Raw genomic sequence first — 14,798 nt, 5'->3', positions numbered from 1 at the left:
AAGTGTGGGGATACTTTCAGGATGGAGGACTTGAGCAACTCCCTCCTAAATGGCAGTTGTTAGAATTTGATATGTTTTGCAAGAAAGGATGAATGGTTTTGATATGCTGTGGGAATATGGAGGCTGTGGGCTGTGATTTGGCACACCACAACTGTATGAAATTCAGTAGAATAATGCATCTCAATTAGCTTGGTGTACGTGTTTGGGCAGGATCTCTCTGTAATCAGGCAGAGATGATCTGTTGCACATGCCATGTTTTATGAGTTTTAAGCTCAGGTCTTTAGCTTGTGATACACGATAAATGGGCATATTTGGACACTGGAGATCTCACAGTATGCAGGTGGACTGTGCTGTGCATGCTTTGCACACATTTCTTCAAGCTTTCAGCTGAAATTGTAGCACATCCTCACTAGTTCTTTCTCTGTTCTATAATAGTGATGCCTTCTTGGCCTGTAGGTTCTTTTTTCCATTTCTCTCTAGTCGCTCTCTCACTTTCTCTTGCTCTATTAGAAGCATTTGCAAACCCCCCACACTCTCAAGTTTTCCTGACCCTGGCGACCAAGGGAAAGTGTAAGCACAAATCCTTTTATTCATGAAATGTAAACAGTTGTTGGTTTGTTTCCAAATAAACCATGTAAAATGTAAAAAGCTGTGGTACAAGTTTGGAAGGCAACCCCTTAGAGGTTTTTCTTTAAGCCTTGGGAGATCCTAGTGTTGATAAATCTTTTTCACCTTTCTTTCTGTATTTTTGCAAGCTGGGTTTGCTGCTTTGCTGATTTGATTAGCATGGAGAAGCTATGAGAGACAAAAGGCATTAGTCCAGATAGGTAATTAACCAAGTGGTTCAGAGAAGGTTGTGATGAGGCTGGTCTGGTGTTTGAACTCTCGCAGGCAGCTTTTAACAGTGGGTAACACCCCCAGTTTGAGTAGTGAAGCAGCACCTTTTTGTCTGCAAACAGAGGGAAGATAGGGTTGCTGTAATTTGTGATGTCTGGTTCCCGCTATTCAGGGGCTGGAAGGGCACAGCCGCTATTCAGGAGTGACAGAGAAGGTGGCCCTGACTTGAATGTCTGTTAAGAGGTTACTTTGTGTAACTAATGTGTGCTTTTTATATTCAGATTCAGGATGCAGACATGCTTCTATGCAGTTAATTCAATGAATATAAGGAGGTTGGAGAGGTAACAATGTTTCTTTCTACTAATTTGCACTTTCAAGGTGCTGTCTCCTTGTACTTTACCTGTAACTGCAGTACTTTTAAACCACATTGATTAAGGTTCTACTGTTAAGTAAAGCCTTTTAAGATTTTCATTGATATCAAAAAGCCTTTATGGGGCCTTACTAAAGGAGGAAAAAAGACACAGTGAGCTTTTAACTGAAGAGAAAATGTCTTGCTAAGATTTGTCAAGATAACAAACTTGTACTGGTTTTGTGATTTAATTCCTTGTATGATCAAAATGCAGTGCATACTTTGTAATGCGAGCATACAATGCTTGTTTTTCAATAAACGCTCTTTTCTGTTAGCAACTCAGTTTTAATCCAGGGCGGTGAAGAGCAGACCATGCAACAGGGCAGTTTTGAGGAGCTCAGAAATGGGGAAATCTTCAATAGACTCCAGCAGAACCAGTGCACAATGGATGTGAGGGAAGTAGCATGGTTGGGAAAGACAGTAACTGTACAGGGCATTGTGGCTTACTGAGCTTCTCTTCTTGAGCATGGTTTAACTTAGGAGAAGCAAGAGAACTTGGAAAATGTGTTTGCTGACTTCCAGCCAAACTGGTAATATGTATTGCTGTGAAAAGAAACAAACAGGGTTTGTATATCTTGAAATGAAGCAAGTTTTATCTGTGAAATAAAGGGCTTCTAGCTGTCTGACAGGCAGCTCTTCTCAGGGACCTCTAATATGCTTTGTGCTGCACAGTGCATATGGGCTGTATACACTGATGCTCTGGGCTGGAGTCCTGTCCAGATAATTGCTGTTCAGGTGACTTCTGGATGAATGTTTTGTTCTCTAGTTGCAAAGTCTTTGGTTTCTTGTGTGGTTTGGGGATGTCCTGTTTTCAGCACCTCTCAGAACTCATTTCAGGAGAGCCTCGAGCAATGTAATGTCTGTGCTGGGCAGGAGCAAGTCGTGCATCTGTTTTTTTGCCAAAGTTTGAGGCAAGGGCTCAGATAGACATGGATTCAGATAGCATGAAGATGATTAGGACTATCTAGAAAATAAACAATATGGTGACTCTTGGAGTAGATGAACACAAGCAAGCAGGAGCTGGTAGTGTGCCCACTGCTAAATAAGGAGGAGATAGCCTGGCCACTGTGACCTTAATATAGGTCACTTGCATAAACAGAATGGCAATCTGAGACAACATGGAAAGCTGTGTGAGAAAGGAACTAGAAGACTTCCAGACTATTTTGGTTCACAGGTATGAGCAGGGTAAATATTGTTGTGATGTAACTTGGTCGACATAAAATTGCTCCTGATCCCAAAAGGAATAACATGAGGCAACTCAGCAGTTAATACAAGAAATTGTGTCCTGTGAACATTTTTTTTATTTAATGAAAATACTTCTGTTTATATACTGATATTAATTACTTACTTTGAAAGGACTCCAGTGTTTTCAAGACTTTGTGCCATACCCATTGCTCTTCAGATTAGAGACTCTATTTTCAGCACACCAGTTGCTGACAGTGCGTTGTGCCAGTACATTGTCAGCATTCACTAAAAGTAGTAATAATAAGTTAAGCTGCATATCTCTGTGGAGAGATGAATAGGAGGTGCTCTAAGCATACCCAGAAGGTTTAGACAAATTAGTTTCATAGAATTGTTTGTAATTTATAGGAAAGGTAAGTGCATAGCAATATCCCAGGACTGCTGCAGGCGCAGGAAGTTATTCAGATGCATGGATGACTAAGAAGACTTTTGCTTGGATTGAGATCACTCTTAGCTGTGTCCCAGGGTTATGGAGCCCTGCAGGTGTTGTGATTAGGTAAGATGTAAATCTCAAACCCTGACCAAATAGCTGGTAGAATTAACAGCTTTTTTTGTTCAGAGCAGACTTCACAAACCTAATAACTTGCTTTAATCCTACTATCAGGCATAACAATTCCTTATCATTATTTGGCTAAGGAAGTTTTATATTCCTATCTATGCCAGCCTACTCTTTGTGAACAATGTTAAACAGCTGCTTTGTTCATTCTATTCAAAAGTAAATGGTTCTTTTCTGAAGTTTTTCCTGTAGGAGATAGATGTTTGGATTTGTACCCATCATGTTTAGAACTCTCTGTGGTAAGAGGCCCTGCCCAGTTCACTGTGCATCCTCTTACACCTGGAGATGAAGTGATAGGTTGATGAAACAGAAAGACATGAGAAATGAGTGTATTCTGTTCTGCTGCCCAAAATATACAAGGTGAAACCGAGCTGGCACCAAGAGAAAGAAAATAATGAGTTGGCTGGGACAATTTGTGTACTACTTCTAGATCCAGCAAAGGGTCAGGAAGTTCCGAACCCATCTCTGGCCTATGTCTCTGGTGTTACCTCCTCCTAATATGCGGCTGTTCCTAAACTCAGGTAGTCCTCCATGAGGTCACTTGCTATGTATCAGGGTGAGGAGAGGCTATCATAAGTTGCTGCTACTGCTGTATATACTTTTCTCTTCATCCTGGGCTTACGACAACAGGCTTTACAGCAAAACTGAAATACTAAATGATCAGACTCTAACGTTCACATGGACATGATTCGTTTCTGTGAGTTCATTCTTCTATTTAGAGAAAGATCCTGCTACCCTCCCTTACGCACTGACACAGTTGCCAAAATAACCGCTCTTACTAACTGGCAGCTTTAAAAGCCAGCCTGCAGCTGACTTTGAAACAGAAGGTCAGCAAACGGAGCAACAGACTTCAATTCAGAGCTTTAATGGGAGCCATTGACCACAGCAAAAGGCCCTGACTGGAGTGTCTAGAGTGTGCTTTGCACAGGCCAAAAAGTCACTTTCATACTCTTTGAACCTTTTGTATAAACCTATATATTTTTCACTCTGTGGATTTCAAGATGAATGTGCAGCCGTGTGCTAGATGTGGCTATGGGGTTTACCCTGCTGAGAAGATTAACTGTATAGATCAGGTCAGTTCTCTTTCTTTATTATTTTGGACTATAATAAATGCACAGATTGGCACTTTTAACACAGTGCAAATCTCTTGGTTTTAAAAGTTCTTTACTCAGAACTGGGTTCAGAACTGAGTTAATAATAGGCATGTATTTAAAGAAGAATTCTTCAAATTCATTGAATGAATATTAAGGATCAATACTGAGATTTAAAACTTAACAAAATAATAATGAAATACAAATCATGTCTGTTTGGTTTCTGTTTTGTGGTATTTCCAGACATGGCACAAAGCCTGTTTTCACTGCGAAATATGCAAGATGATGTTAACAGTAAACAACTTTGTTAGCCATGAGAAAAAGCCTTACTGTCAAGCGTAAGTGTGTTTCCTTTTCTCTTTTTTTAAAGCAAAGGTTTTAAATGCCAATCTTCTATTACATTTTAATGTAATAGAAGATCGCCATTTGGACTCAGCTTGGTCCCGTGTGTGATGTGAAATTATGTCTTGTTAGTGCCTTTGTGCATATCTTTGGATTTATGTGAATCACAAATGATGGGAAACTCTTGTTACTGGATATAAAGATTTTTTGTTTGTCCAGTGTGTTAAAAGATACTAAATTAAATTCCATTTCAGTATTGTGGGAAGAAAATAAACCCAACCATAACATTCAGTGCTTTCCAAATCAGCGGTTGAGAGTTAACAAGGTCGAGCTCTCATCAGGAAAATGTATAAAAAAATGCAGATTTTGGAGTTGGTTTGTTCTAGGAAGTTTTTATTTTATAATGATCAATTCCTGTCAAATTTGTCAGCAGAAAAAAGGAGAGGTGACAGTTGTTTTTTATTCTATTATTCTCTTTTGTTATTAGAATCACAGCATTGATATGACGATCATTAAAATTAATTTTGCTCTAGGCACCTACTCCATACAATAATAACTTGGATGTAATCTGAGATGTATGTGTGAGTGAGGGGAAAGTTATGTATAGAGGGGGGGAGGCTGGTATTGTGTTTTTGAGTGCTCAAAGAGAACCTTTCTGGTGGGCTGTCTGGTACATTCCTGATCTCCTTTTACACTTTCCTTTTCTAGGCATAATCCAAAAAACAATGCGTTCACAAGTGTATTTGAATCACCAATAAATCTGAATGCCAAAAAACTGTCGGAAGTGGTAAGTGAGGTAAGAAGCTTGAGGGCCAAGTGTATTTAGCTTTGTTTTACATTTTGATATCACATTTCTGTCTTGTTTCAGAAATACAAACGTATTCTTTACTTACCCTTCTGTGTTCTTTTAGAGCAGTAAGATCTCAACCCAGGTTTGAATCATCATGTTTATACATGCATTCACTCATAAGAAAGAAAGGTTAGATCTGAATTTCCTTCTACTTTCAGAAAGGAAAATGGATAGCAGTTTCTCACCTGCTGTATCTGATAATCTGCATGGAAGCATTGTTCACATAAACTGCCCAGAGCTATGTAAACTGAGTAACTAAATGTAAACTCAGTAACTAAGTCGCGGGGGTTTACACTGCCCTTGGAAACAAGAATGACCCACTTGCTTTAGGATCTCTTCTGAAACTGATACTACAGGGCATGAAACAAAAAATAAATCCTCTCTCAGTGGGACGTAGGCAGAAGTTCTCCTAAATAGTTTGTCAAGTATTTCTGGCAAACTTGAGATAAGAAAACACCCAAGTCCAGGGAGCTTCGCATGGTTCTACTGAAAACGTTTTGCTAAGGATTTCAGGATGGAGCAGCTTTCCCAGCACTTTCAACTGCATGTGTCCTCTCAAAGGCTGCTGTGGCCCGGCAGACCTCTAGGGGTGCTCAAAGTCTTCTTTCTGTTCAGATGCCATTCTTTTCTGCCTTGCATTGTTTTCCTCCGGTTAATTTTGTTTCAAACTTGCATTTCTAAGAATTCCATGGAATGAGAAATACAGAAACAGCCAATAATCGATCTGTATCTCATTTCCATGTGTAATACTAGTTTCTTGAATGTCATGTCTTTTTATACTTTAATAGTACTATTAATTGCATGACTATATTTAGTAAGCAAACCAATGTGTTTTGATATGATTAGCCATCATTAAAATAAAATAAGAGAGTTGCATTTCTTAGATTACAGCATGCTGAATTCATTCTGATGTTCTGTATTAGCTGTACAAACTTGATGTACACTAATAGCCTTTATCAGACTCTACCTTCTTTCATTCTTGTATTGTTATGCATCAGTTTTTGCAATATCATGGGCAGCAACTATTTCAGCAGTGACTATCACACTTACTTTAAACTATGTGTGACAGATCTGGTCAGGAATGAGTTTGGGATTACTTCAGGTTCTATTTCTGGTTTTAGGCAGTGATATGAGACTCTGATACTTCTAGTGCATGTGAATATACACGCCAGACAAATTATAGCTCAAAGATCACTTTCCCTTGTTTTTTACACCTAAAGCACCTTCTGTCCTTTTCAATCACATAATGAGGTTCTGCTCCAGAGATAAAATTGCTAAGGGTAGTAAAGAAGCTGATTCTGCAGTACTTACTTAAAGGGAATATTTCTGTAGAAATTCTGAGTGCAGGAAAACTTTTTCATTGGCAAATGTGTAAAATAATCCTAACTTGGGAACAGGTTTCAATTGCTACTGTAGTTTGGTGGGGTTTTTTTTCAGTTATATTATTCCTTACGCAGAAAATATAACATGTTTCTTCAATCCTAACATGATGTTCTCACCTAAGTCTTACGTGGAGTCACTGACTTGAATGCAGAGATAAAAATTCAGCTCACTCCCTTTACACAGAATTTCTATGTGAGCAGACAAATGTGAGCAGATTCATCTCTCTGTACCTCCGTACTTCATTTAAAAATGGGAATAATGTTACATGTGTTCAATGATTTTTCTGTCCAGTCAGTTTAGATTTTGCACTCTTCCAGACAGGGACTGCTATTATTTGCATCTGTAGAGTGAGTTGTATAACAGAGATGTGATTTCAGTTGGATTTCTATATGCTGTCATGATAAAAGTAGCAGTAGGAAAATGATGACCCAGGACTAAATATAGTAGTCATTTACATTTACACAGTCATGATACTTTGTGGACACTGTGCAGAGAAATAAGAGAGTAGAATATTGCCCACCGGGTAATAGTTCTTTCATGTAATGCTACATTGATATATTCTGCTTAAAATTTCTGAGGGATTGCAATCCTCATAGATTACTTCCCCCAGAAGTATTATCTAAAGACCGAAGTATTCTTTCAGAACTTCATGCCAGATTTCAGGTGTAATATGCTGCTCTTTTACAAATGTGCAGCTCCAATAATAGTAGGAATCTTAGTTAGAAGCTGGGTGTGGATTAGAGTTTTGACCTTAGGGCTAAATGCAGTCTTCTCTTCTGTGAAAACTCCTTTGCCAAGAATGGGTGGCATGGAGGAAGTACTTATGTAGCCTTTGCATGACAGAGAGCTACAGGCTATGTGGCCTTTTTGTATATAATCAGGATTTAACTGCTGTTGATCTAAAGAGGGAGAAAGTGGAAAAGATGGAGAATTTTTCGTGCTCTCAGAAGATGATTGGTGTTTTCTTGTGGGCGATGGAGATTTGGTTGATCAGGTGTGCTTGTCATAGTCCCTTGGTTTCTGCATTAATATTGTATATAAATGTGTCTTCAGGGTGAAATTAGTAGTTGGCACAGAGGCTGCTCTGTAGCAGTTGGAGATTGAACACACAGACATAGGTAAACATTGTGAATGGAGTAAATGATCTTAAACTGAGTTGTGTTGATACTGCCACCCAGCAAATTAGTTCTGTGCAGTCACATTGTTCTTCTGCTTCTCTTCTGTTGGTATTGGAGATTCTTGCAGTGAGGCAAATGAAGGAACTGACGTTGCTGAAAGGTAACACAGCAAAAGCCTATTTACTAATTCCCTGAGCTGATTTGCCCCACAGCTGCCTGTTTGATGGTGTCAGTGTGTGACAGACAACAAGGGTTGTGGAGTAGAGTCTGAGGTGTTTTGGAAGTAACCTTCCTTTAGACTGTTTTAAGGTGCAGCAAAAACTAGGAAGTAATGAAATGAATTTGTTATGGTGGGAATTGCACTGTTTTTGTTGTCTTGTCTTGTGTTCATTTCCTTTTGTTGCTACATTTCATGCGGACTCCATATCACTGTGGACTAAGGGACTGTTAACCTTGTTTGTCTCCCTTCTTGTTCCCCTCCTAAGATGGGTGTATGTTAGTCCCTACTAACAGACTACTAATATCAAGTCTTTTTTTTTCTTTTTTTCTTTTTAGACAAAATATCGAGAAGGGGAAGAATTCAAATCAGTCTTTCAATGGGATGTAAGATCCAGAGAAATTGAAGCTGTCTATAAAGCCCAACAACTGGCCACCCAGGTAAGAAATATCCCTCAAGTCTCCAAGCTACTAGCCTGCAGGAGACCAAGGATCAGCCGTGGCAGTCTGGATTTTTAGGGTTTCACTCACAGGATTTCAATGCTAAGAAAAGCCACTGCTTCTCATTTGGTTAAACTTTTCAAGGCAGCATAGCTCAGTTATAGCTTCGGGTGCAAGAATCAGAAGATGAGGAAGGAATAGTGTATCTATATAGTTAGCAATTTGGACTACTGCATGTACAGCCATACTCATGTGTCTTTCTACTGCCACTGAGGCTTCTCCAACAAGTGATTTGATTCCCAGGGGCAGTTATTTGAGTCTTACTCCAGGGTCCTAGATCCTGATATCTTGATGTCAGTTCTTGTTATACAAGTTCTGCCCTGGCATTCTGAAGGTATCTGGAGTGTAGGTCTTGTGCTGTATGTCTGCACAGAGTAAATGTCACTTCCACAGCACTGTGTGTGGTTTATTTTATTCTGTCAGATCAGCTGTTTGTGTATGAAAACAAAGGTAAAGATTGGGAGTTATTTAGTTTTTGTTTTGCAGAATGCTTATTACACTGCCTATGAGGAAGGAAAATCGTGGTACCCTGGAACCATCCCAGATCCTGACATGGTTCAGATAACACAGGCACAGAAGACTCTGAGTGATGTGAGTGGGGTGATGTTTGGAATAGCTTTATTTTCATGGTCTGCCATATTCTGAAGACCTACCAGTGCACCAAAGCCAATCTTTTGTAAGATGTTACCAAAGGAGAGACTGACATTTTTGCTTTTGTCAATAACAATATTTAACCATGTAAGTGATTAAAGTCACATAACAGCGCTATCACCCATCCTGGAAATCATACGTTTACATATTTATGTAAGTGAGAAGCACTTCAGCTACTGACCAATGATATCTGAGGTGACCTGATCTAGCAGGCAGTGCTGTTTCCATCAGTAGAGCAGAACTCATGATGGAAAACGTGTTATTTTACATAGAGTAGACCTTTCATTGACTGTATTTCTATGACTGATGAAAATAACTTCTGATTTGTGACTGATCATCTATGCCCATACAGTGGGTTAGTAATTCAGTCAACAGAGCCAGTTAACAGCGGATAATTGTTATGACTGGGGAATGTTTTCTGTAGGAAATATTTCTACCTAACAAACTTACAAGGCAGAAGTTCTTTGATTTGTTTACTTTTAAATAAAGTGATACCTATTTTTAGAAAGCAGGCATTAAAAGAGGAGTCATACTGAACTACAGTGGGTTTTCTGTAACAGCTAAACAAAAAAATGTTCATTTTCTAGTTTCAATATACAGAAGAATATGAGCCACGGAGAGGCAAAGGCAGCTTTCCTGCTATGATCACTCCAGGTTATCAGGTTGCTAAGAGAGCCACCCAACTAAGCAGTAATGTAAGTCATAGGTTTTTAAATCCTATTTTAGACTTCCAAATTTGGAGAATCCTCGGTTTAGGCCATTAACTTCAGACGGTAGGTTCTATGATGAGTATTTGTTGCACTCTTAATTCTACGAAGTGAGAAAACTTTAACATGATGCAAGAAACAGGGTTAACAAGCTACTTTGCTTTGGGGAGACAATCATGTAGCATCAGTGACATACATTATAGGTATTTCCTGAAAGATGTAGCAACTTTTGCTGTGCTTGTGATTGTGAATCACTCTAAAATGTTTATTTAATTCATTACCTCCTTTATTTTCACTTTATGGCTTTATTAATCTATTTATTTTCCTCTGATTTTTTTCACTTTATTATGTGAAGTTCAGTACCTGTAATATTGAATTGAATTCATATACAAGCTATTTCAAATATATGCACAGAAAATTGCTTATTTAGAAAAATAACAATTCAACTGAAAAAGATCAAGTGAAAATAAATCCTGCAGAAGTGATTTTAAAGTATTGCATTGTTTTCTTCAAACACTGTCTGCATTGTCATTGCAGTATGATCTTAGATGGTGCATTAATGACTATTCTCATGATATTTTAATCAAATGTATGGCTCACATAAATCTAGTATCACTTGAAAATTTTATTATCTGGTTCCATTTTTGTCTGCTTCTGCCATTCACTTCAAGAAAATAGGGCCTTAAATATAGCGACAGCTTGACTGTACAATGGGAAGTGTCATGACTATTGTTGCTCGTTTTCTCTTGAAGCCTTCGGATAGAAAATACTTATTGTTTGTAATATGTATTTTATATGTTTGCTCCCTCAGGTAGAATATAAGCGGGGACATGAAGAGAGAGTTTCGAAGTTCACCTCTGTTGTAGACACTCCAGATATACTTCATGCAAAGGTTGCAGGACAGCTTTCAAGTGATGTAAGTGAAACAAAATAGATTGACCTGGTTTTGACTCTCAAGTGTCTCTTAGGATGTTTATAAATCACTTAAAATATGACCATAAAGAAAAGTAAAATATTAATATTTTAAAGGCAAACTCATTTTACCATTAAGTATTTAATACTTCCAGTTTTAAAGCCCTTATTCAGTTCTAGGGACTAGCTGGCTGTCAGAACTGAAGGCAGAGAACTAGCCTGTTCTATACCCAGCAACTGGGTGCTATGCAAAGTAATGGAAGCTGCCTGACTATAGTATAAATAAAGCAGGCATCTTGCAGACAGCTTCAGATTTTCTTTAAACAGCTGTGATCCATCCTATAGTCTGAATGAGACACAGAGATCCTGCAGAAGATACAGAGTCATATCGTTAAAGACTACATTGTAAAGATTCAGACTTCATGGTTCATCTTCCTTTTGGCAGATGACAGCCATCGAACACTTGACTTTGCAACTTTAAGAATTGATTATGTGTGCAATCAAGATACATTTGATCTAACTGCTCCTGAACTGTCTTGAATTTTTGCAGTTGAAATACACAGAAGACTTTGAAGAACGAAAAGGAAAAGGCAGCTTTCCTGCTATGATCACTCCTGCTTATCAAATAGCCAAGAGAGCAAATGAATTAGCCAGTGATGTAAGTGTCCAAAGCAAAGTCTCTTTTGGGGAAGAAAAGAATAAATTGTCACACAAATTTTGTATAAAAATGTTTATCAGCAGAAATTCCATGAGCATTGTGGAGTTATGCTAGCAGTGAACTTCATGCATAAATTTTCAAGTGATTCTCTTTTCAGGGACAAATTTGAGTTTTAAGCACAAAGAGGCATTTTATTTGTGAATCAACACTGGATTTTTGTGGATAAAAGCGTCCCCTTTACTCTGCCTCCTGTTGCATACAACTGAGAAGACAGACAATTAGAGTTAGATGGAGGTCTTTGGTTTCACTCTGCCCAACTCAGTATGAGTTAGAGGGGCTAAAGTGCGGCTCTGATTTACACAGCCACGATATTTCTGGGTGATCTTGTATCAGGGGAGAGCTGTGTTTGCAGAGCTCTGCTTTGCCATGACTTTCCATGCTCCCAGTGGATCCTTGCAGTTCATTCCCCTATTCCTTCTTTTGTGCTGTTGCTGGATGAGGCTTTTATGAATGCAAGAAACTAGCTTCTTGAATATATACACACACATACATGCATACATTTGACATAGGTATAGATTTATAAAACATAGCTTTCTGTTCCACTCATTTTACTCTCCTTACTGTTTGGGGGGGGGGGGGAGTTTAACTCCTTGCTGTTCTGATCTTTATTGGCTTTCTGTTTCTCTCCAAACATAGCAAAACTACAACACCCCTATATGCTTTAAAAAGCATTGTAAAAGGTCATCAAATATACAGTTAATTGTATTTTGTCATTGGAGACTGAAAGGAAAGCTCTTTTTGCTGTAGAAGATAACATATTGTGCTAACTCAATGAAGGTGAATTTAAAACATTATTATGAGTCATTGAGGAAAATAAGAGTAGATCTGTAATTTTGAAGGCAAATGCAACTGACTCTAAAACACTTAAGTTTTGTTTGCCTTTGATCTGTGGAAAACCCTTCATTTGTGTCAGTAGACACACATGGTGATTAAAGGGCAGCACCAGGTTACAGGCATTATTTTGACTTCAGCAAAGGTAGTGCAAATCTTGGTCTAAACTTGAAGGTCGATTGCCTAAAATTCCCTTGATCATTGGGGAGATCAGAATCTTTCAAAAACAAGCCCAGTTATTAATGGCATTCAGATGACCCTTTGGTAAAAAAGCGTTCTGTGGTAACTGTGATTTACATTACAATCAGTTCCACTTTTTTTTAACCTGCTGGAGCATCAGGGATTAGCTACTGACAAGCAGGTGGTACTGAACACACTGAGCTAATGGTTTGGGTTGAAATGGCAAGTCCCATGTTCCTAGTGCATTATTAATAAGTACACCGCTATTTTTGGTTTTGTATCTTCAAGTGGCATATTTGGCTTCTGTAGACTGGTGGCAATGGGAATTTTGATGATCCTTTATTGCATATGTGGTTGATTATTATTTATTATGCAGCATTTGTGTACGAGAGTAAACTCATTTCCTTTTCTTTTTTCCTTTTAGGTAAAGTATCATCAAAGATATGAAAAAGAGATCAAGGGAAAAGCCACCCATACAGCTGGAACAGATGCTACTATTGCAAGGGAACACGTAGATCAATATGGGCAGGTATGCAACATCTGAGAGATACCCATGCTGATGTTGATCTTTACTATGGCCAATTGCTGAAGACTTTAGAAACTACAGTGAGACCTATTTTCACTTTGCTTTTCTGTATAAGAATGTAAGGTCTCAAAGGAAAACATGGTGTGCAACAGTACCATTCTCTGAATGTGTAATATATTTGGCATTGGGTTTTACAAGATGAGACTGCAGGGTGCATACACTGTCACTGCATAATCCTTGTGGGAGGGCCATTCCAAAAGGTAAGCCTTACCCATTCCATGAGAAAGAAAATGTAAATTCAGATAGGAGAAAAAATGAAAGGGCTGTGAAATGGTAGCAAGTTAGTAGATGGATGAGCATCTTTTCCCTGCAAGAGTTTTTAGAAATCTTAGAAACTTTGCAGCAATAAATATATGAGAGTAGCACTGAAGGTCATATGCGTACTCTTAGGTTTCAGATCATCTACACAAATAGTCTTGTATGCTTGACAAGTTGCAGTTCTGTATTTGTGGAACCAATTAGGCTTTAGTGCTGTTTTGGTCTGTGGCATTTGTTTTGCTTTTGTTTCATTTTTAAGGGAATTACATTATTTTTGTGGTCTCCCAAAATGCATTCAGTTAAATTAGGGAAATAGTACAGCTAAATAGAACTGAATACAGCTGAAGGGGTTTTGAAAGGAACTGAATAGTGGTTTTGTAGAAACAAAACTATATGGTTAGTCTTAGGTTTTTCATCCTAGCTCCTCATGAGACCCATGTACTTCGGAGAAATGAAGGAAAAGGGACTATATTGTCCTAAGACATTAGGTATTTTACGTTTCTTCACTTCTGTCCAAACCTGTATCTTGTAATGTGTGAAAATCAAACCATCCTTGAGGAATATGAGTTTGGAATATTTAGCAATGAAGTCTTCAATTAGTCTCTATCTTTTGAACTACTACAAGTTTTAGTAAGAATAAACAAATAAAATGAATTTGAAAAAGCACTAATTGCATTTTCCAGCATTAGAATGCTTCTATCTTTAGAATTAAATTAAGGGTTATTTTTCTTTGAAAGTATCTTTGAAACTTCAGTCACAGACTTCAAATTTAATTTGAATTTTAATCTGCATAGATTGGATTCCGATATTTTTATTCAAATAAAATAGAGGCACTGAAATTAATGGATCTTTCTGAGTAAAGCATGACTTAACATGGGTAAAGGGATTAGATTTCTAACTGTCAAGATCATGGGGTACATCATACCGATATATGTATAACATGAGACAATTTAAGGAACCTTACCATAAAATTCCTGTGTGCTGAGCACCTGTTTTGTTCAGGTTTTAAAATCTTAGAAGTGGCTAAAATTAATTATCTGGAACTTTGAAAATACTGTTTTGTGATATGAGCAATGTTAGAAATGATACAAAAATGTATTTGAGAAAGAAGAAAAAACGGCAAGCTGCTCTGAAGAATTTGGACTCATGACTGGCATTTTAAGAAACTAACTCAGCTGATTAGTGACAGCTATTTTTTATTTTCTATGCCTGTTTATGGAATAGTTTAGATGTGATAACTGTAGTCACATTATATTGTTCACAATACATGACCTATCTTACCGTGTAACATTGACAGTACATAAAATGACCTACAGTGGGGTTTTTTGCATTGAGAAGTCACAAGAGAGATACCCCAAATATTTATAGTCCTTCCTATATGTGCTCTCCATGACATTCTTGGTATGCCAC

General features: G+C 38.0%; 1 protein-coding gene across 1 annotated transcript in view; it reads left to right on the top strand.

Annotated features, from left to right (window-relative positions):
* The first annotated feature begins 4,041 nt into the window (after positions 1 to 4,041).
* Positions 4,042 to 14,798, top strand: part of NRAP (nebulin related anchoring protein) — a 50,336-nt gene continuing 39,579 nt past the window's right edge. The window contains exons 1-9 of the mRNA XM_030488170.1: positions 4,042 to 4,117; positions 4,379 to 4,473; positions 5,186 to 5,273; positions 8,384 to 8,485; positions 9,032 to 9,136; positions 9,784 to 9,891; positions 10,715 to 10,819; positions 11,366 to 11,473; positions 12,969 to 13,073. Of these exons, the coding sequence (XP_030344030.1) occupies positions 4,046 to 4,117; positions 4,379 to 4,473; positions 5,186 to 5,273; positions 8,384 to 8,485; positions 9,032 to 9,136; positions 9,784 to 9,891; positions 10,715 to 10,819; positions 11,366 to 11,473; positions 12,969 to 13,073 (888 nt within the window). The 5' untranslated portion in view covers positions 4,042 to 4,045. The remainder of the gene's footprint in view (positions 4,118 to 4,378; positions 4,474 to 5,185; positions 5,274 to 8,383; positions 8,486 to 9,031; positions 9,137 to 9,783; positions 9,892 to 10,714; positions 10,820 to 11,365; positions 11,474 to 12,968; positions 13,074 to 14,798) is intronic.

Source organism: Strigops habroptila, chromosome 5 (assembly GCF_004027225.2).
Source record: "Strigops habroptila isolate Jane chromosome 5, bStrHab1.2.pri, whole genome shotgun sequence".
In the NCBI taxonomy this organism is placed as follows: domain Eukaryota; kingdom Metazoa; phylum Chordata; class Aves; order Psittaciformes; family Psittacidae; genus Strigops; species Strigops habroptila.
Note: the sequence above shows the minus strand (reverse complement) of the source record. Positions and strands in the feature narration are given on the sequence as shown.